The 17,535-nt window shown below is 41.3% G+C and overlaps 1 protein-coding gene across 1 annotated transcript in view; it reads left to right on the top strand.

Annotated features, from left to right (window-relative positions):
* Positions 1 to 17,535, top strand: part of CR2 (complement C3d receptor 2) — a 106,713-nt gene that overhangs the window by 8,184 nt on the left and 80,994 nt on the right. Inside the window, exons 7-18 of the mRNA XM_075064710.1 lie at positions 138 to 223; positions 789 to 971; positions 2,383 to 2,559; positions 4,353 to 4,535; positions 5,260 to 5,442; positions 6,013 to 6,195; positions 8,727 to 8,906; positions 10,358 to 10,387; positions 12,490 to 12,565; positions 13,762 to 13,839; positions 14,804 to 14,827; positions 15,392 to 15,467. Coding sequence (XP_074920811.1) covers positions 138 to 223; positions 789 to 971; positions 2,383 to 2,559; positions 4,353 to 4,535; positions 5,260 to 5,442; positions 6,013 to 6,195; positions 8,727 to 8,906; positions 10,358 to 10,387; positions 12,490 to 12,565; positions 13,762 to 13,839; positions 14,804 to 14,827; positions 15,392 to 15,467 — 1,459 coding nt within the window. The remainder of the gene's footprint in view (positions 1 to 137; positions 224 to 788; positions 972 to 2,382; positions 2,560 to 4,352; positions 4,536 to 5,259; positions 5,443 to 6,012; positions 6,196 to 8,726; positions 8,907 to 10,357; positions 10,388 to 12,489; positions 12,566 to 13,761; positions 13,840 to 14,803; positions 14,828 to 15,391; positions 15,468 to 17,535) is intronic.

Raw genomic sequence — 17,535 nt, 5'->3', positions numbered from 1 at the left:
ATCATCACTCAGTAGTTGGTGTTGGTTCCCATCTGCTCTTGCTCGGGAGAAGAGCTTCCCAAATAACTGAGCTTCACAGGAGAACTCCTAACCAAAGGACTAGGTAACAACTGATAACCCCCTCTGCCTAATTCCAGGCACCGGTTGATTGGACAGCCTTACAGACAATGTGAGATTTCTGGCATGCGTGTTGCATGGAGTGGTGAAGTTCCCATTTGTGAGAGTAAGTAAATTATAAACGTCTGTCCAGGTGCTTACCTAAGTATGTCACAGCTGTCTGTCCATGTTGTTACATGTGCCCATTTGCTTGCCTCACAAATGTTAATTAAGAGGGAGGAAAGAATTATGATCTCCACTTTAGAGAGGGAGAAATGAGGCACATAGAGATTAGTTATCCAGCGTGATATACTGATTTGATCAGTGGCACAGCCAAAAATTTAAACCAGATCTCCAAGTCCCGAGCCAGTGCATTAGCCACAAGAGCCTCTCAGGATTATAGGCATAGGTGAGGGGGGATTGTACAGAGGACACTCTCTGAGGAGAGAACACTTGTAAAGTTGCTGTGAAGGGACCTACACTGTGACCAATGTATCTCCATCTCCTTGTCCCAGGATAGCCCTCCAAATTTCCCACAACAATCTGTAGTTTCAAGTAGGAGTAATATAGGCTAGTGCAACAAGTGACATGGAAAATGTTGAAAGCCTAAAAAAGGCTTGAGAGCTGCATCGGGTGCAGAGATTTTTTTCTTGCTCTCTGGCCCTGTTTCACCTAAAGCGTTTCTTTTTCAGAGGTTAGATGCCCAGCCCCGCAGATCCAGAATGGAAGAAGAGTATCTGATGACAGACGTGTCTATTCGTATAAAGACAATGTTACCTTTGAGTGTGATCCTGGCTACACCATGAAGGGTCACAATCTGAGTCAGTGCCAAACTGATGACACATGGGATCCACCTTTGCCGGTCTGTGAGCAAGGCAAGTGTCAAAACTCTGATTTGTTCGTATTATGCATGTAGAAACAGGTTTCCCTTCTGTCTGATCTGTGAGCACCTCCAACACTAACCCAGTCTGGATCTGTCTTGCCAGATGCTCACCTCAAATCAAGAGACTTGACAGGCTGGTTTGATGGGAGAAATGGATGGTCCCAATTGTTAGGAACAGACCCAGAGAATAAGAAATGTACCAGGTTGGGGGCAGTGCTGGCAGGGCTCTGAGAGCAGTGGGGATGCCAGATGAGTAATTTTGTCCCTTCTGTTTTATTGCAATCCTTGTGCTTCCCCACAGTGCATTTGGGGGTTATGATTCCTCAAACTGCACCAGCTGTGAGAGTGACCCAAGTTTGCAAGAGCTGTGGGTCTGCTGAGGGGAATTTCTGTAACTTAAAGGTGAAAGCAGAGCACTTTTATCTTCCTCTGCTCAGGATCCTCATGTCTGTCCCATCTTGAAATGGAAACTGGAAGTGATTTACAAGATGATATTCAATAACTTCTTGGTCAACCACAGCTTTTGCAGGTACTTCTGCTTCTGCAGCTGAATTTCACTATTTTTATCAATTATCAGCAAGCTTTCCAGTAACTACACTCACTTTTCACTCTTCCTTTGGACGTGGATGATGACCCTCTAGTTCCTGCATGCTGAATAATCATGGAACATTTTTGTTTTCCCCCCTGACAGTGGTCTTGCAGTCAAGTTCTTTTCTATAATGGGGTGAGGTCGAGATTGTTACAAATGAGTAAAAGATTCAGAAAAGCAATAAGTCATTAGCTCTTGCAATATAACACACTAAATAGTGAGCGTAAATTGTCCAGTGATTTTTTGATCGTCCAATTTGAGATGCTTAAAGGAGGCTGATATTTTTTTCTGGGTGGTGGGTGTTTGTAAATTACTGTTCTGATCCTGACTCCTCCCTTTTTGGGGAGGCATAATTTCATTGTTCAGCATCTGGAGTTTGGAGCAACCCCCACCCTCAATGTGAAGGTGCGTTTCTGTTCTGTTTGCTGCTTCCCTTGGCCTCACTCAGTGCATCAGACACGCAAAAGGATTTAAATAGAACTTTGAGACAAGCCACCAATTCAGCAAATTCGACAGCTGGGGGCTCAACTTCCAGTGAGACACGTGGGCCAAAGTCTCTGCTGACAAGAGGAGCTCCTTTAACTTCAGTAGCATTGCATCCACTTGTACCAGTGGTGAATGATTCTGGGAGTGCAGCTGGGTAATGTTCATGCTGAAAGAACTGATACAGGTGACAAGAAGATGTCAGAGTGTAGAAATACTTATGAAAGTGAAATAAAAGACTTGTCAAAGGAAATGGCTCAGTGGGTAAACTGCCCATTCCATCCCACACGTGCGTTAGAGTCTAAAGAGTTTGTTATGCTTTCCTTTTCAGCCACGTGCTTAGGCCCAGAAGTGGAGAATGGCAGAACAAATGGGGTACAGCCTGCCTACAGACCCAGAGACATTGTTGTGTTTGAATGTGACCCTGGTTACACCTTGAGCGGCAGCCCCAAGACTCAGTGCCAAGATGATGGTAGATGGGATCCTCCTGTCCCTGTCTGTGAAAGAAGTAAGTGTGACTGAGGCTTTGATGGCGGGTTATCTTTGATCCCATTGTGATTGTGATGGGTTGGATCACAGAAAATCTCTTGGGACCTGCCACCTGATGTGCCAAGACTACTTATGCCCCTGCTTTCCTGCCCTGTTAGCTTAGGATGTCAGTGCACTGCCTGGTTTGAGCCAGACTTGCTAGCCTGCTGCAAACCCAGAGCCAGGTCTGAACCACGTCCCCTAGCAGCTGTAGGCTTGACTGAAAGCAGCTTACAGAAGTGTTCTTATCTTTAACACTCAGATGCCCAACTTCCAGTGGGGTCTAAACCCAAATAAATCTGTTTTACCCTGTATAAAGCTTATGCAGGGTAAACTCATAAATTGTTCTCCCTCTATAACACTGATAGAGAGAGATGCACAGCTGTTCTCCCCCCCCCCAGGTATTAATACATACTCTGGGTTAATTAATAAGTAAAAAGTAATTTTATTAAATACAGAAAGTAAGATTTAAGTGGTTCCAAGTAGTAACAGACAGAACAAAGTGAATTACCCAGTAAAATAAAATAAAACACGCAAGTCTATGCCTCAGAAAACCGAATACAGATAAGATCTCACCAGTTCCAGTAAGTTTCCTTTTACAGACTAGTCTTGTGATAGTCTGGGTCCAGCAATCACTCACACCCCCATGTGGTGACTATCCTTTGTTCCAGTTTCTTTCAGAGGTGGAGAGGCTCTCCCTTTTTAGCCAGCTGAAGACAAAATGGAGGGGGTCTCCCATGGGCTTAAATAGACTTTCTCTTGTGGGTGAAGACCCCCTCCTCCCTCCTATGCAAAGTCCAGCTCCAAGATGGAGTTCTGGAGTTACCTGGGCAAGTTACATGTCTGTGCATGACTCACGGTGTTTACAGGCAGAAGCCATTGACCACATGGTATCTTGAATGTCTACAGGAAGACTTCTTATGTGGATTGGAGCATTCCAAGATGCATTGTTCCTTAAATGCTTCTTGATTGGGCACTTAACTTTGCAAATTCCTTTCTCCGAGAACTGACCAAATGCTCTACTTAGGTTATTTAGAAATCAAGCCAGTACACGGCCAATATTCATAACTTTGAATACAAAAAGGATACATGCATACTAATAGGATTAATAGATTCAGTAGATCATAACCTTCACATAGATATGTTACATGGCATATGCAGCACAGAACATATTCTAGTATGTCATATATATTCATGGCACCATCACAGTGAAGAGTAAGATCTGGCAAGGCTGAGCATGGAGGCCAAAAGGACACTGGGATTAGTTTTGAGATCTGAAAGGGAAATGCAAATATCTATGTAGCTATCCCAGTGTTTCCCATACTCCTCTCCATAGTATTTTGGTTTTTCCATGGTCCAAAAAGATCCCTGAAGAAGTGAATACTGGCCAGATTTGCCAACTTAACTCTCCTCTCAAGTTAAGGGACTGTAGAGAAGGCTCCAACCGAGCAACCAATAAATTATCCAAAAGGGCAGCATTTCCATTGCAAACACAATATATATAGTGGAAGTAGCTGTTGGAGCCTTATTGAGATGGTTGGGAACATATCTGTGGATGTCAAGAAACATGACTGACTCATCACACTATATAGGTATTTGGGAGAATGTGAATGAGGTGGAGGGATTGGAGGTAGATAGCTTTACCCCTGGTGTGCATTAGGCTCACTGCTGTTGTGTTCGGCACAGCTCAAAACAAGCATGTGGATCTTTTCCCTGCTATAAATTAGCCTGCATGAGCTCTGGTTCAGTTAAGACTCTCTTTCCTCCCTGCAGTGCTGCAGTGTCCTTCTCCTCCAGCCATCGCCAATGGGAAGCCCAGCGGCCGGGACTTGGCAGTGTTCAGCAGTGGAATGTCTGTAAATTACATCTGTGAGCCCGGCTATTCCCTTACTGGGCAGGCATCTATTTATTGTATGGCATCCGGAACTTGGAGTCCTCCCCCTCCTCGGTGTGAAGGTGCGTTTATGTTCTGTTACCTAGAACTAAGAGGAAGAAGCTCCTACCACAGGATTTAACATGAAAGACAAGCTCACCAGTGCAACACCATTAATAACAGGGAATTAAAGCTCCATTTAATTAGACACATGGTGAAATAAATGCTTTTGAAAATAAATGTGCTGTATGCAAACTCTGCATTCCTACATGCATGTGCACAGATAAACACCCACAAGGTAAATACTTTAAAAAAAGGCCAATCTGAAACCCTAAGCACACTTGGCATGAATTACAAAAACTAGAAACGAATATCCACACTCCCCTCACACACAGAGAGAGATCTCTGCGTCCAATCTCTTCCCTTGGTACAGGCTGAGCGAACAGGAAAGATTTGCAGTGTGTGTCCTAAAGGCAAACAGGCCTCTACTGTTTAACACCAAGTGCAAGGAGTAGGCACCAAACTGAGGGTCCCTCACAGGGAGCTCTCCCACCAGCCCTCCTCTCTGTCACTGAGAGGGATCCATGTAGGGCCTCTGTTCACCACGGGAAGAACAGTATGGTACCCGTGGGATGTGGTATTAGGCAGGCTAGCACTAAAGCGTTTGCATGTTAGAGGTTAAAAGCAACACGATCAACTCTCCCCAGAAACTGATAGGCAGCCAGTGCACAGCACAGGTACCAAGTGCCCACTGAATAGCACTGCTTGCCGGACAGACTGACACCATCTGCACCTTTTCAATTTCAGAAGTTCTCTGCATCGCCCCAGAAATCCAGAATGGAAGAAAAATAGCTGGACGTGGACCTGTCTATCGACCCAGGGACACGGTTAGGTTTGAATGTGATCCTGGCTACACCCTGAATGGCAGCCATCAGATTCAGTGCCGAGATGAAGGAACCTGGCATCCTCCTGTTCCAGCCTGCATAGAGGGTAAGTGTGAATCAAGGTTGACTGCAGGGTAACTGAGATGATCAACATCTGGTAGGGTTATACTGGAGGCTAAAAAATAAATTTCCATTGAATCCTGGGATCACTTTTCAGCTGTAAATGGAGAACATACAAATATCCACCCACCCCTGATCTCTTGACTGTGCTTGTCACTGTGATAATTGATCCCCTGCGTCCTGCTCTGCCCTCCTGACAGACAGAGATCTGGCAGTGGACTGTCTCACTGAGCTTCCTAAAGGTGTGAATGGAAACACAAATCAACAAAACTCACCCCCCTCTCAACAAATTCTATTTTGGATTTTTAAGGGAGTCAAGGGAAATTTGTAGGAACAGAAAAGTAGCAGATTGGGAAAATCTGAGTTTGTGGGTGAAAGGTGAATCTAGGCAGTTGATATTTAATCTCTTTTGTATGTGTTGCATCACTCGTGCAATGGAGGGTGTGATATAACTCGTGCATCCTGGGCTTCCCCACATCCTGCTCCTATTTTAAGCTCTTCTTGAACAGGATTCAGATTTTCATTGAAATATTCTTCTTCCCCTCTCCCCCGTTAGCATTGCCGTGTCCCCCACCTCCATTCATTGTCAAAGGGAAGCACAATGCCAAGCCATTGGCAGCTTTCCCCAGTGGAACATATGTGAACTACAGCTGTGAACCTGGCTACGCCCTCCGTGGAGATGCTTCGATCTATTGTACCACATCTGGAACGTGGAGCCTCCCTTCTCCTCTATGTGAAGGTGAATGGAATTTTTGATTGGCTTCTTCCCTTTGGCTGTAGGTGTATTAGTCACCAGACAGGATTTAAAATGAGAGAAAGAATGTTCAGACACACCAGCTACTGTAACACAACTCACAGCTGGGAATAGATCCCGCAGGGAGACACACAGGGCTATAATCACTGCTAGCACAAGAAGCTCAGTTGACTTCAGTGGAACTTGCACTCTGATGCCAGTGGAGAGCATGGCTCTCTGAGCACTGCTGGATGAGGTTGCTGTTGAAAGGATTTATAAAAGTGTCAGCAGGAAGATGGAATAGTGTAGAAATACTAACGAAAATGAAGTTAAAGGTATTTGGGGGGATGTAAACATTATGTAAGGGAAGGTAGGTAGTAAACTTTTTACCCCGATGTGAGTTTGCCTCACTGCTGTAAGGCACAACTGAAGATGAGTATGTGCATCTCATATTCTATCTGCGATCCACTATAATCCCTGAATTCTTTTCAGCATTACTACCACTTAGCCAGTTACTCCACATTTTGTAGTTGTGTATTTGATATTTCCTTTTGCAGTGAAGTACTTGGCAGTTGTCTTTCCTGAATCTCATCTTGTTGATTTCAGATCAGTTCTCAAGTTTGTCAAGGTCATTTTAAATTCTAATCCTGTCCTCCAAAATGCTTTCACCCCTCCCAAGTTGGTGTCATCTGCACATTTTATACGCATACTCTCCATTCTATTATCCCACTCATTAATGAAAATATTGATTAGTACCAGACCCAGCACACTGACCCCTGCAGGATGCCACTAGATATGTCCTCCCAGTTTGACAGCAAACCATTGATAACTACTCTTTGAGTACGGTCTTTCAACCAGTTTTGCACCCACCGTAAATTAATCTAGACCATATTTCCATGGTTTTCTTACTGAAAATGTCATATAGCAGTGGTTCTCAGCCAGGGGTCCTGGGCCCCTGAAGGGGCCTCAAACAGGTTTCAGGCAGTTCACCAAGCAGGACCAATGTTGTTAGACTCACTAGGGCCCAGGGCAGAAAGCTGAAGCCCTGCTGCTTGGGGCCCTGAGCCCCACCACTGGGAGCTGAAGTTAAAGCCTGAACAACTTAGCTTTGTTCGGGGGTCCTTGTGACATGGGGTCCTGGGCAGTGTCCTGCTTTCTGCTTAACGCCGACCCTGGCTTTTATATGCAGAAAACCAGTTGTTGTGGCACAGGTGGGCCATGGAGTTTTTAAAGCATGTTTTGTGGGGGGCTCAAAAAGATTGAGAACCCCTGTCATATAGGACTATGTGAAAAGCCTTACTAAAATCAAGATATATCACATTTACTTCTTCCCACCTATCTACTAGGCCAGTAACCCTGTTAAAGAAGGAAATTAGGTTGGTTGGTATGATTTGTTCTTGGCAAATCCATGAGGGCTAGTCCTTATAATCCTGTTATTCTCTAGGTAATTATATATTGTTTAATATTTCAGTATCTTTTCCAGATATCGAAGTTAGGCTGATTGGTATATAATTCCCAGGGTCCTTTTTGTTCCCTCTTTTAAAGACAAGTACTGTGTTTGCCCTTCTTCCAGACCTCTAGGACCTGACCCATCCTTCATGACTTCTTGCTATAGTTACTAATATTTCTGAGAATGCTTCTGCTAGTTCCTTAATTACTCTAGTATTAATTTCATCAAGTCCCACTGACTTATCCAGATGTTCTTTCTCCTATTCTTCCCCTGTTTTGGCTTGTCTTCCTTCCTTCTTCTTGTTAATATTCAGTATCTGGGTCACCATTAACCTTTCAATGAAGACTGAAGTAAAATAGGCCTTAAATACCTGAACCTTCTTGATGTCATCAATTAGTTCTCTTTCCCCAGTATCTAGATGACCTACAATTTCCATTGTCTTTCTCCTTGCTCCTAATGTATTTAAAGAACTTCTTCTTAATTCTTTTTATGTCCCTTGCTGTCTGTAATCCATTTTGTTCCTTAGCCTTTCTGATTTAGTCCTGTCATGCTTGCGCTGTTCTACAAAACATTAAGGATAGAAATGACTCAATAGGTTTTTCCCTGCAAACCAACTAAAAATAAAATGGCAGTTGCCTGCCTTGAAGAGCTTGACATCTTTCTTCTGCTTCAACGCAGTACTGAGCTAGTGCATAAAAACTAAAGAAACAGACTATGAATTGAAATCCTGGTAAAACTCCCACTGACTTCAGTGGGCCAGGATTTTGCCCTGTATGTCTACATTCCTCCAGCGACAAGGCAGCAAATTACACCTTGGTACAGTAATAGGATTACATGTTGGTTCTTGTCACTTTTATAAGTGAATATAACTACACGCAGAGCCGTCCCTTGGGTACGGCGAATCAGGGTGACTGGTCCTGGCACGGTACTTTGGTGGGCCCCGCAGGCTGGTGCGATTGGCCCAGCAGTCAGTCCCAGTCCTCTCGGGATGGCCCTGACTACACCTTAAAAAAACCTGCAATCTCATCTTCTGCAACTTACATTCCTTTTCTTCTTGAAATATTATTTTTGCTGACCTTTATTTCAGAGATCAGATGTGCATTCCCAGAAGTTCAAGGTGGCAAGAAGGCAGTAATGGGAAATACATATCCATTTGGAACTTATGTTACTCTGGAATGTGACAACGGTTATGTGTTGGAAGGCAGCAGTCTGATACAGTGCCAACATGACTTTACCTGGGATCCTCCTGTGCCAGTCTGTAGTCCCAGTATGTATAGAATAAATGGGAAAAATTCATGCTCGTGAGTTAAGTTTTTGCTGTGATGAGACTGTAGCAAGCTTAACAGTAGATGGTGACTATTTCATTTTTATTCCCTGTGTTAGGTTTCCACCTAGTGGTCAAATGAAAATAGAGGTTGAAATGAGATTTGCCCTTTGCAGAATCTCCAACACAAATCCCTGTCTATTCTGAGGCCTGCTTTACACAAAGATTTCCAACACTAGACAGGTCTTCTTTTTTTAAAACCTGATTTAGTTAAACCAATGCAAGTTTGTGTGCAGACAAGGTAAAATGTTTCTTTGGCTGCATAGACAGTATCTGTCTAGGATAGAAAAGAGATTGTATGTAAGGTTTTCAAATTTTTATTTGAACAAAGTTACAGTGGTACCCCAAATGAACTCAGTGCGTATATGTCTCCTGAATATATCTGCATCAGTTGTTTCGTGACATGTACAATGAAAAGACTAATACCTGGTCTCCCCACATAGTTGCAAGGGCTTAACTAAAGGTGCTATTTATTTTTTTTTAAAGCAGATTTAATCATACTTGTGCAACTTTGTGTGTGGGCACTCAAAGCAATTCCTACTTGGCTTATATAAGTTTAGCCTGCACCTATAAATTATGAATGCAAGCTAAACTAATATAAGAATTTTCAAACAGATATAAGTGTGCCCACACAGAGGCTTGCACCCGGTTAACTAAACTGACATAAAGTCTGATTTAACTTAAACCACTGTGAATTTTGTGTGTAGACGGGCCCTAAATATGGAAAGGTAAAAAGCAAATTCTCTCAACTTGAGGCCTGTCTAAAATATAATATGATGTCCTAATATGGTTTGAGTGTTTTGACTATGTAGAGACCACCAATCAGTGTTACAACCATGACTTTTGTCTTGCTGTGCTGATTGGCTCTCTAAGGGAGCTTTTCACAATAGTTATGTTATTCTGTGTAAAACTCACTGCATTTAGGTTGCAGTTTTCAAAATATGCGTTATTCTCTACTTAACATTTTATCCCTGTCAGTATAAGGCAGTTCTCTAAGCAACAGCTTTGTCCTGTCAGCTTAATTCAGTGGGTGTGTGTCATGCTCCCAAGGCCTTCACAGTTGATATGTGGTTAATTTAGCAGGTGAACTGAAAGAGCTTCTTTCTTGCTCAGCCACTCAATACAGTGCTGAGGTTTCTCCTGCGCTGGAAGGGGCAATTGGGTTACAGTGGTTTATCTCCCTTTAAAAGTTGCAAGGGCCTTTCTATATAGCTGGCAATATGGGGAGGACTTTTCATAAATGTTGCTTTCTAGTTCTCACCAATAAAATCTGTAACATGCCTGAAATATAGAAAATGTTTGGATAAATATTTTTGAAGAAATCATGTGGCTGTGATTCCTCTTTCATATTATAGTAGTTCAATTTTTTTTCTCCCTTCTCCCTCCCACTCTAGGTTCCTATAACTTCATCTCAGTAGTCCTTGGTAAGTAGTTTACTACAAAGACTTGGGGTTAGAGTCACAGATGGGGTAGATAGAAATAGCTCCACTGACTTCAGTGGAGCTATGCTGATTTACCCTAGTTGAACATCTGGCCCATTGTTTCTGAACCTTCTTTATAGAGTCAGTTTCCCAACTTTCAAACCTTTGCTTCTCCACAAGACTACATGTGAACCAGGAAAAGTCCAGTACCTCCATAATCAGACTCTTTTTAAAAACCTCACTTCCTGGTGGAGTTCCCTAAGGCTCGAGATTACATTGTCTAGAACCCAGCAACTATTTTATGTCCAAAAACCGTATGCACCAAAGCCACTTGGCCTAAGATTTTTGTCAGCTTTGTTAGCATTCTTCAATTTTACTGTAGGGCTTCCTCTAGAGCACCTGGCTCAGGTCTGGTCTACGCTAAAATATTAGCTCAGTTTCACTGTCAGTAAGGGGTGTGAAAAATCCACACCTGAATGGAGTTGGTAAGCTGACCTATGTCCCTGCATAGACAGTGCAAGATCAATGGAAGAATTCTGCTGTTGACCTGGCTACCACCTTTTGGGGAGGTAAATTACTTACGCAAATGGGATAGGTAGCGTCTACACTAATGTGCTACAGCAGCACAGTAGCTTGGGTTTTTCGTATACTGGAACATAGTTGATCTCCTCATTTCAAGCAGTCTAAAGAGCTCTAGGTTTTAGACCAGGGGTAGGCAACCTATGGCACGTGTGCCAAAGGTGGCATGCGAGCTGATTTTCAGTGGCACTCACACTGCCCGGGTCCTGACCATTGGTCCGGGTAGCTCTGCATTTTAATTTAATTTTAAATTAAGCTTCTTGAACATTTTAAAAACCTTATTTACTTTATATACAACAATAGTTTAGTTATATATTATAGACTTCTAGAAAGAGAACTTCTAAAAACATTAAAATGTATTACTGGCATGCGAAACCTTAAATAAGAGTGAATAAATGAAGACTCGCACCGACCACTTCTGAAAGGTGGTGCTGACCCTGTTTTAGACAATGGGTGTGTGCATCGGTGACCCTTTGTTTGCAGTTGGTGTAATCTTTTGTTTTGGGCACAATGAATCCACTGTATTATATTTTGAAACACTAATAGATAGTCTTATCTTAGTCGACTTTTGAATGCTAATAACTGTTATGTTTTTGCTAAAGATCAAACACTGAGAAGGTTGCATTTTGTAAACAACAGACATAACTAGGATTTCAGAAACCCTTATTAGATTCATAGATTCTAGGGACTGGAAGGGACCTCAAGAGGTCATCGAGTCCAGTCCCCTTCCCTCATGGCAGGACCAAATATTATCTAGACCATCCCAGATAGACATTTATCTAACCTACTCTTAAATATCTCCAGAGATGGAGATTCCACAACCTCCCTAGGCAGTTTATTTCAGTGTTTAACCACCCTGACGGTTAGGAACTTCTTTCTAATGTCCAACCTAAACCTCCCTTGCTGCAGTTTAAGCCCATTGCTGCTTGTTCTGTCCTTAGAGGCTAAGGTGAACAGGTTTTCTCTCTCCTCCTTATGACATCCTTTTAGATACCTGAAAACTGCTATCATGTCCCCTATCAGTCTTCTCTTTTCCAAACTAAACAAACCCAGTTCTTTCAGCCTTCCTTCATAGGTCATGTTCTCAAGACCTTTAATCATTCTTGTTGCTCTTCTCTGGACCATCTCCAAATCTTCCTTGAAATGCGGTGCCCAGAACTGGACACAATCCTCCAGTTGAGGCCTAACCAGCACAGAGCAGACTTCTCGTGCCTTGCTCACAACACACCTGTTAATGCATCCCAGAATCTTGTTTGCTTTTTTTGCAACAGCATCACACTGTTGTCTCATATTTAGCTTGTGGTCCACTATAACTCCTAGATCCCTTTCTGCTGTACTCCTTCCTAGACAGTCTCTTCCCATTCTGTATGTGTGAAATTGAGGTACAGATAGAGGAATGCCGTCACCTGTTAACTTTGTTTGAGATTTTGTGAGTTAATTAAAAATCTGCAAAGGCCAATAATAGTATTTCTGTGTTTCATAAGCCCATTTGTCAGACTAATTCAGTTCTCTCCTTGTTGTCTCAGGGATCACAGGTGGTGTGCTGTTGCTTCTCTTGGTTATCAGCATTATGTGGAAGATTATATCTAAGCAGAATGCAGGGTGAGGGATTTTTCTAAATTTCCATTCATTTCAGTATGTGTATGAACTGTTCTTTGGTTCCACTGTTTAATGCTGGCCAAACATATTTCATTAAAAGAATCATGATCTCCATATACAACAATGGGACAAAAGAAATAGGTAATCACTAGCGAAATTTTGTGAGTCTGCGGGTGGTGATAGTTTAGTGTTTTTCACATACCAATCTTTATATATAACATTTAAAAACTTCTCTCCCTCCTAGTCTCTTTGCTCTGGAAGAAGCATTATTATAGTGTATTTTTACAAAAATAAACCCCAAACATTATTTTCTGTCACCAGGATATTGGCATGATACAAAGAAATATGGCTCATGATGAATTTTTCCCCTTTACATCCAAAAGGATTTTTTTGGGTAGGGGGAGCACATTGCTGTAATATACTAACATTTGAAAAGAGAAAAAGGATGTAAAGGGTTTTTTTTTCTTTTTCCCCTGCTTCTTTTTTACCTTTGAAATATCAGCAATGAAACATGGTTCTCTCAGGTTTTGTTGGAAGACTTTCTGGGACTAGGAATGGAAGCAGTTTTGAGAATGTGTATTGTGAGCCCTCAAACTTTAATTGCAGGGGCAGAAGGTGTTTAAAAATTACATAAAAAACCCAAAACCCTTTCTCTCCCTTCTCCAAACTGTCAGACAATGGACTTAAATGGTGTAAACAAAGTGTCTTAAACAGTCTGGTCCAAAATCCTTTCCACTCTCTCACTTGCTTTATGTTCAGTTTCTTGTGATGTCCTGCGGTAGCCTTATTATTTCTCTAATTGCCAATAACTGAATTTCTAGTAATAAAACCATTGAGGCTGCTAGGCCATGTAACAAAACAGCATTAAAGTGGAACAAGCCCTATTTTTTCCTATTTTCCATATCACCTTTCAATGAAGATTTCCCTCTTCACTCCTACTAGCCCTCTTATATCAGAAGGCTTTAATATCAGAACCCTCCTCATCTTTCGTCTTGGTAAATTAGTTAATCTTGGTGTCCTCTGATGTTATCAGTGAGACCTCAGATATCTTCAGATCAACTTTCCAAACTTCAGCAGCCATAAAACTCTGGAATTAATTTTGAGGCTAAATATAAATTTACTTCGTCTCTCCTTTTAAAAGAAACTAAATTAGAGTTTTCCTTTGAAAATGTAATTTATTTTTCCTCTCCTCTGTTCAGCTACTACTATACACATGAAAACAAGTACCAGATACCTTTGGCCCACGTAACTGAACAAAAAATTTCATTTGCACCATAGCAGGTATGGGCTTATTTTAAATCACCTTCTTCAATATAAAAATGTCAAAACTGTGGTGAATGATGTCAGCTCTGACTTACTCTAATGCAGTGATACTCAGACTGAGGCTTGAGAGCTGTAAGAGGCTCTTTACTGTGTCATCTGTAGTTCTTCGCAGCACATATTAAAAGTTTTATCAACCAATCTGGATGCTTTTACTATGGCCTGGTCTACACTACGCTGTTAAACCGATTTTAACAGCGTTAAATCGATTTAACGCTGCACCTGTCCACACTACACTGCTCTTTATATCGATTTAAAGGGCTCTTTAAATCGATTTCTGTACTCCTACAAAACGAGAGGAGTAATGCTAAAATCGATATTACTATATCGGAATAGTGTTAGTGTGGACGGAAATCGACATTATTGGCCTCATTATTTTACAGTAGCTACCCACAGTGCACTGCTCCAGAAATCGATGCTAGCCTCGGACCATGGACGCACACCACCAATTAATGTGTGTGGACACGCACAATCGACTTTATAATATCTGTTTTATAAAATCGGTTTAAGCTAATTCGAATTTATCCTGTAGTGTAGACGTAGCCTATGTTAGCCAATTACCTACTTGCACTGAGTTATTAACTTAATTGCTGTGAGAATAATATCAATTTATACTACTGTGGCTCCTTTAAGTAGTGATGATTGTTAATTTGGCTCCTGAACCATAGAGATCTGAATATTACTGCTCTAATGCAAAGACACTGTATGTTGAATGGAAAATGACTACTTTTCTCCCAGTCTTCTTGCACCTCTGGTGATTGAATAAAAATAGTGCCTGTTGTAATGACAAACACTTCTGGTTTGCCTAAGCTTTTGTTTGTAGCAAATGAGATCACATTTGCAATGTCATACCTCTTTTTTGGAAGCTAGAACAGACTCAGTTCTGAAGCATTACTTGCATATAATTATGTTTCCATCTAGTACAAAGGAAGATGGAAATCATGGGTCAAATGTTACCTAGCTTTGAAACCATGTTTTGTTTGTAAAGTTGTAGGGAAATCTGTTCTCTATACAACTTATTCTAACCACACTAGAAGAAGGCTCAAACAGTTCTTTGGGTCTGTCTGCTTAAATGTGTGTTATGGTGGCTGCTCTGCTTACAGTTTAATCTGCATTTAGTCCTGTGGCTGTCACTGTCCATAATGCAAACCGACTTTTGCTGGTGTTGCTTCTCTTTAGAAAGCTGTTGGTGCCATTATGTTAAGTATCAGCAATCTGCCTTTATACTTCAAATATACCTACCACCTCATGGTTGTGCATTATACAGCATGAAATACAGTCTGACATGAACAAGTTAACAATGTGCTATTTATTTTGACTTGTTGTAAATTGGATTTTTTTAAAAAGTAGGCTGATCTGAGAATCTTTCCCCAGGAAATGTAAAGTTTTCAAAAAGATTATTTTTTGTCCAAGTGAAAATAATAAAATTGCAATGAAATGTTTCTAAACATTGGTAGGAGCATAGAAGAACGTAGTTTTATTTTAACATTGGTGTATCCTTTTCTGCAGGCAGGAAACTGCTTCTCATCATGGTCGAGTATTTTGCCTGGAGAACACGGAAGCATTTCCTTCACCATCTTTGTGGGTAATTTACCTTCTTGCAACGAAGTTCCCTAGGGGAAAATGCAAAGTCATAGCACATTGCGACGTTATTACTGCAGCTGCTTCCATTAGATGCTTATAGCAGTTTAGTTCATTAAGATCAACTTTACACAGCACCAGACTGTAGCTTTTAGGCCTCCTTCATACCCTCCTGCTGTTTGTCCATGTAAATGTCTTGCATGCAGACTTCTGAAATGAACAAGACATGCTGCAGCATCAAGGATGCTTACTCCTCAGATTATGCTCTGGCCTTCTTTCCCTTTCATGGTAATTCTTGTTTCTGAGCAGTTGACTAAGCAATCTGTCACTTGGAGGAGGAGAAGAGACACGGGCCGCTGAGCCTGACTTGATCAGAAACTGCAAGCACAAGACCCTGAACTTCCTCCAGAGCATGCTTCATTGACCTCCACAGCGGGTCATCTTGAAAAGTTTGGGAAGCTTGTGTGTGTGAGAAAGGAACCTTTAATTTTGAGGGGTTCATGGATTTTGAGTGCTTCATGACTGCCAACCCTGTATCTTTTTAGTTTCACTTGCTCGTCAAAGACACAGCACTTAATGTCCTTCACCTTATAGTAGAGATACAATCAACTTTTTACAACCCTTTGTAATTTTTAACCCCTCTAAAAACAAGACTAGGATGAAATTTTGTCTTCAATAGTCAATTTTTTCTTCTTGGATCACTTACTTTAAAATGACTTAATAGGCATGAAACTACAGATTAAATGTTTTAATATTGATTTCAAATCAAAAACTTCCTTTAAAATGATGTTTGGAATTTATAATACTGCTGTAAGGGGGAAAATATTTGTTTAGAAAGGAGATTTGTGAATTTACAGCAACACATTTTTAAAAACCATTTTGATAATCTTGTGATTCAAGATACTGATGATGCCTCCATCTTTGGAGACCTTGCCATATTTTTGAGCAGAGGTTCCTACACTGAATTTCTAATGTGAACTACAGTTAAAAGAACCTGCACACAAAGAAGCAAATACCTCCTTTAAACCAGTAAAGGGACTGATCTTGCAGTAAAATAATCCCTCAATTATACATTGATTGAAGGCATTTGTGAATGCCAGTTGCAGTACAAAGATGTTATGACTCATTTTGTCCGTGATCCAGGGATTAAGAATGGGCAGAGTCACAAACCACATGTCAACTCCAGGCCTCTTGTGCTACCAGGAGACTTGTAACAATGATAGTGGGATTGTCTGATAGTGGTAAGTAGCCTAATAGCTTTTCTACATGGGAAAATTGACTGATATAACTAAAGCAGAATAGCTGTTCTGGAACACTTGTACTGCAGTATAATTCCCTCATGTGGACACACTATTCTGGAATATAAGTGACTTTATTCTAGAATAATTGTTTACTTTCAAAGTAATTATTTTGAAATAAGAGGACTCTTCCACAATGAGTGTCCATAAGGGAATTATACCAAAAGTTGGCATAGGGATTGTCTGTGTGAGGAAATTGATTATTCTGCTACAGCTAAGTGACATTTTTAATGATTCAAAAATGAAACCCAAAGGCTGCCAGATGAAACCAAAAACAGTAGATTTAAGTCTAAGTGCTGATCCCAGTGGAGTTACTGGCAAAACTCCCATTGATTTCACTGGGCTCAAGCTTTGGCCTTCACTATGCAGCCTTTTCTTTCTCTGCTTAATTCAGGCTACTGCAGGGTCTCCATTGAATGTGCACTATTTATGTAAGAAACAAGGACTCTAAAGTGCCTCATACTTTTTTCAAGCATCTAGATTCACTTCACACCTTACTGTTCCTGTGGTGTTTACACAGTGCTCTAGGTTTTTGTGAGGCTTTTGGCAAGTGAAATAGGTCTCTACACTGAAGAGCTCACAGACTGAGGGTACGTCTACACTGCACGATTATTTCGAAGTAGTTTAAACCGATATTACAAAACCGATGTTATAAAATCGGTTTTGTGCGTCCACAGTGCGATCAAAAAATCGATTGCTTGTGTCCATGGTCCAAGGCTACCATCGATTTCAGGAGCGGTGCACTGTGGGTAGCTGTTCCTCAGCTATCCCATA

This window comes from Chelonoidis abingdonii, chromosome 4, assembly GCF_003597395.2.
Source record: "Chelonoidis abingdonii isolate Lonesome George chromosome 4, CheloAbing_2.0, whole genome shotgun sequence".
NCBI classification, from domain to species: Eukaryota; Metazoa; Chordata; order Testudines; family Testudinidae; genus Chelonoidis; species Chelonoidis abingdonii.
Note: the sequence above shows the minus strand (reverse complement) of the source record. Positions and strands in the feature narration are given on the sequence as shown.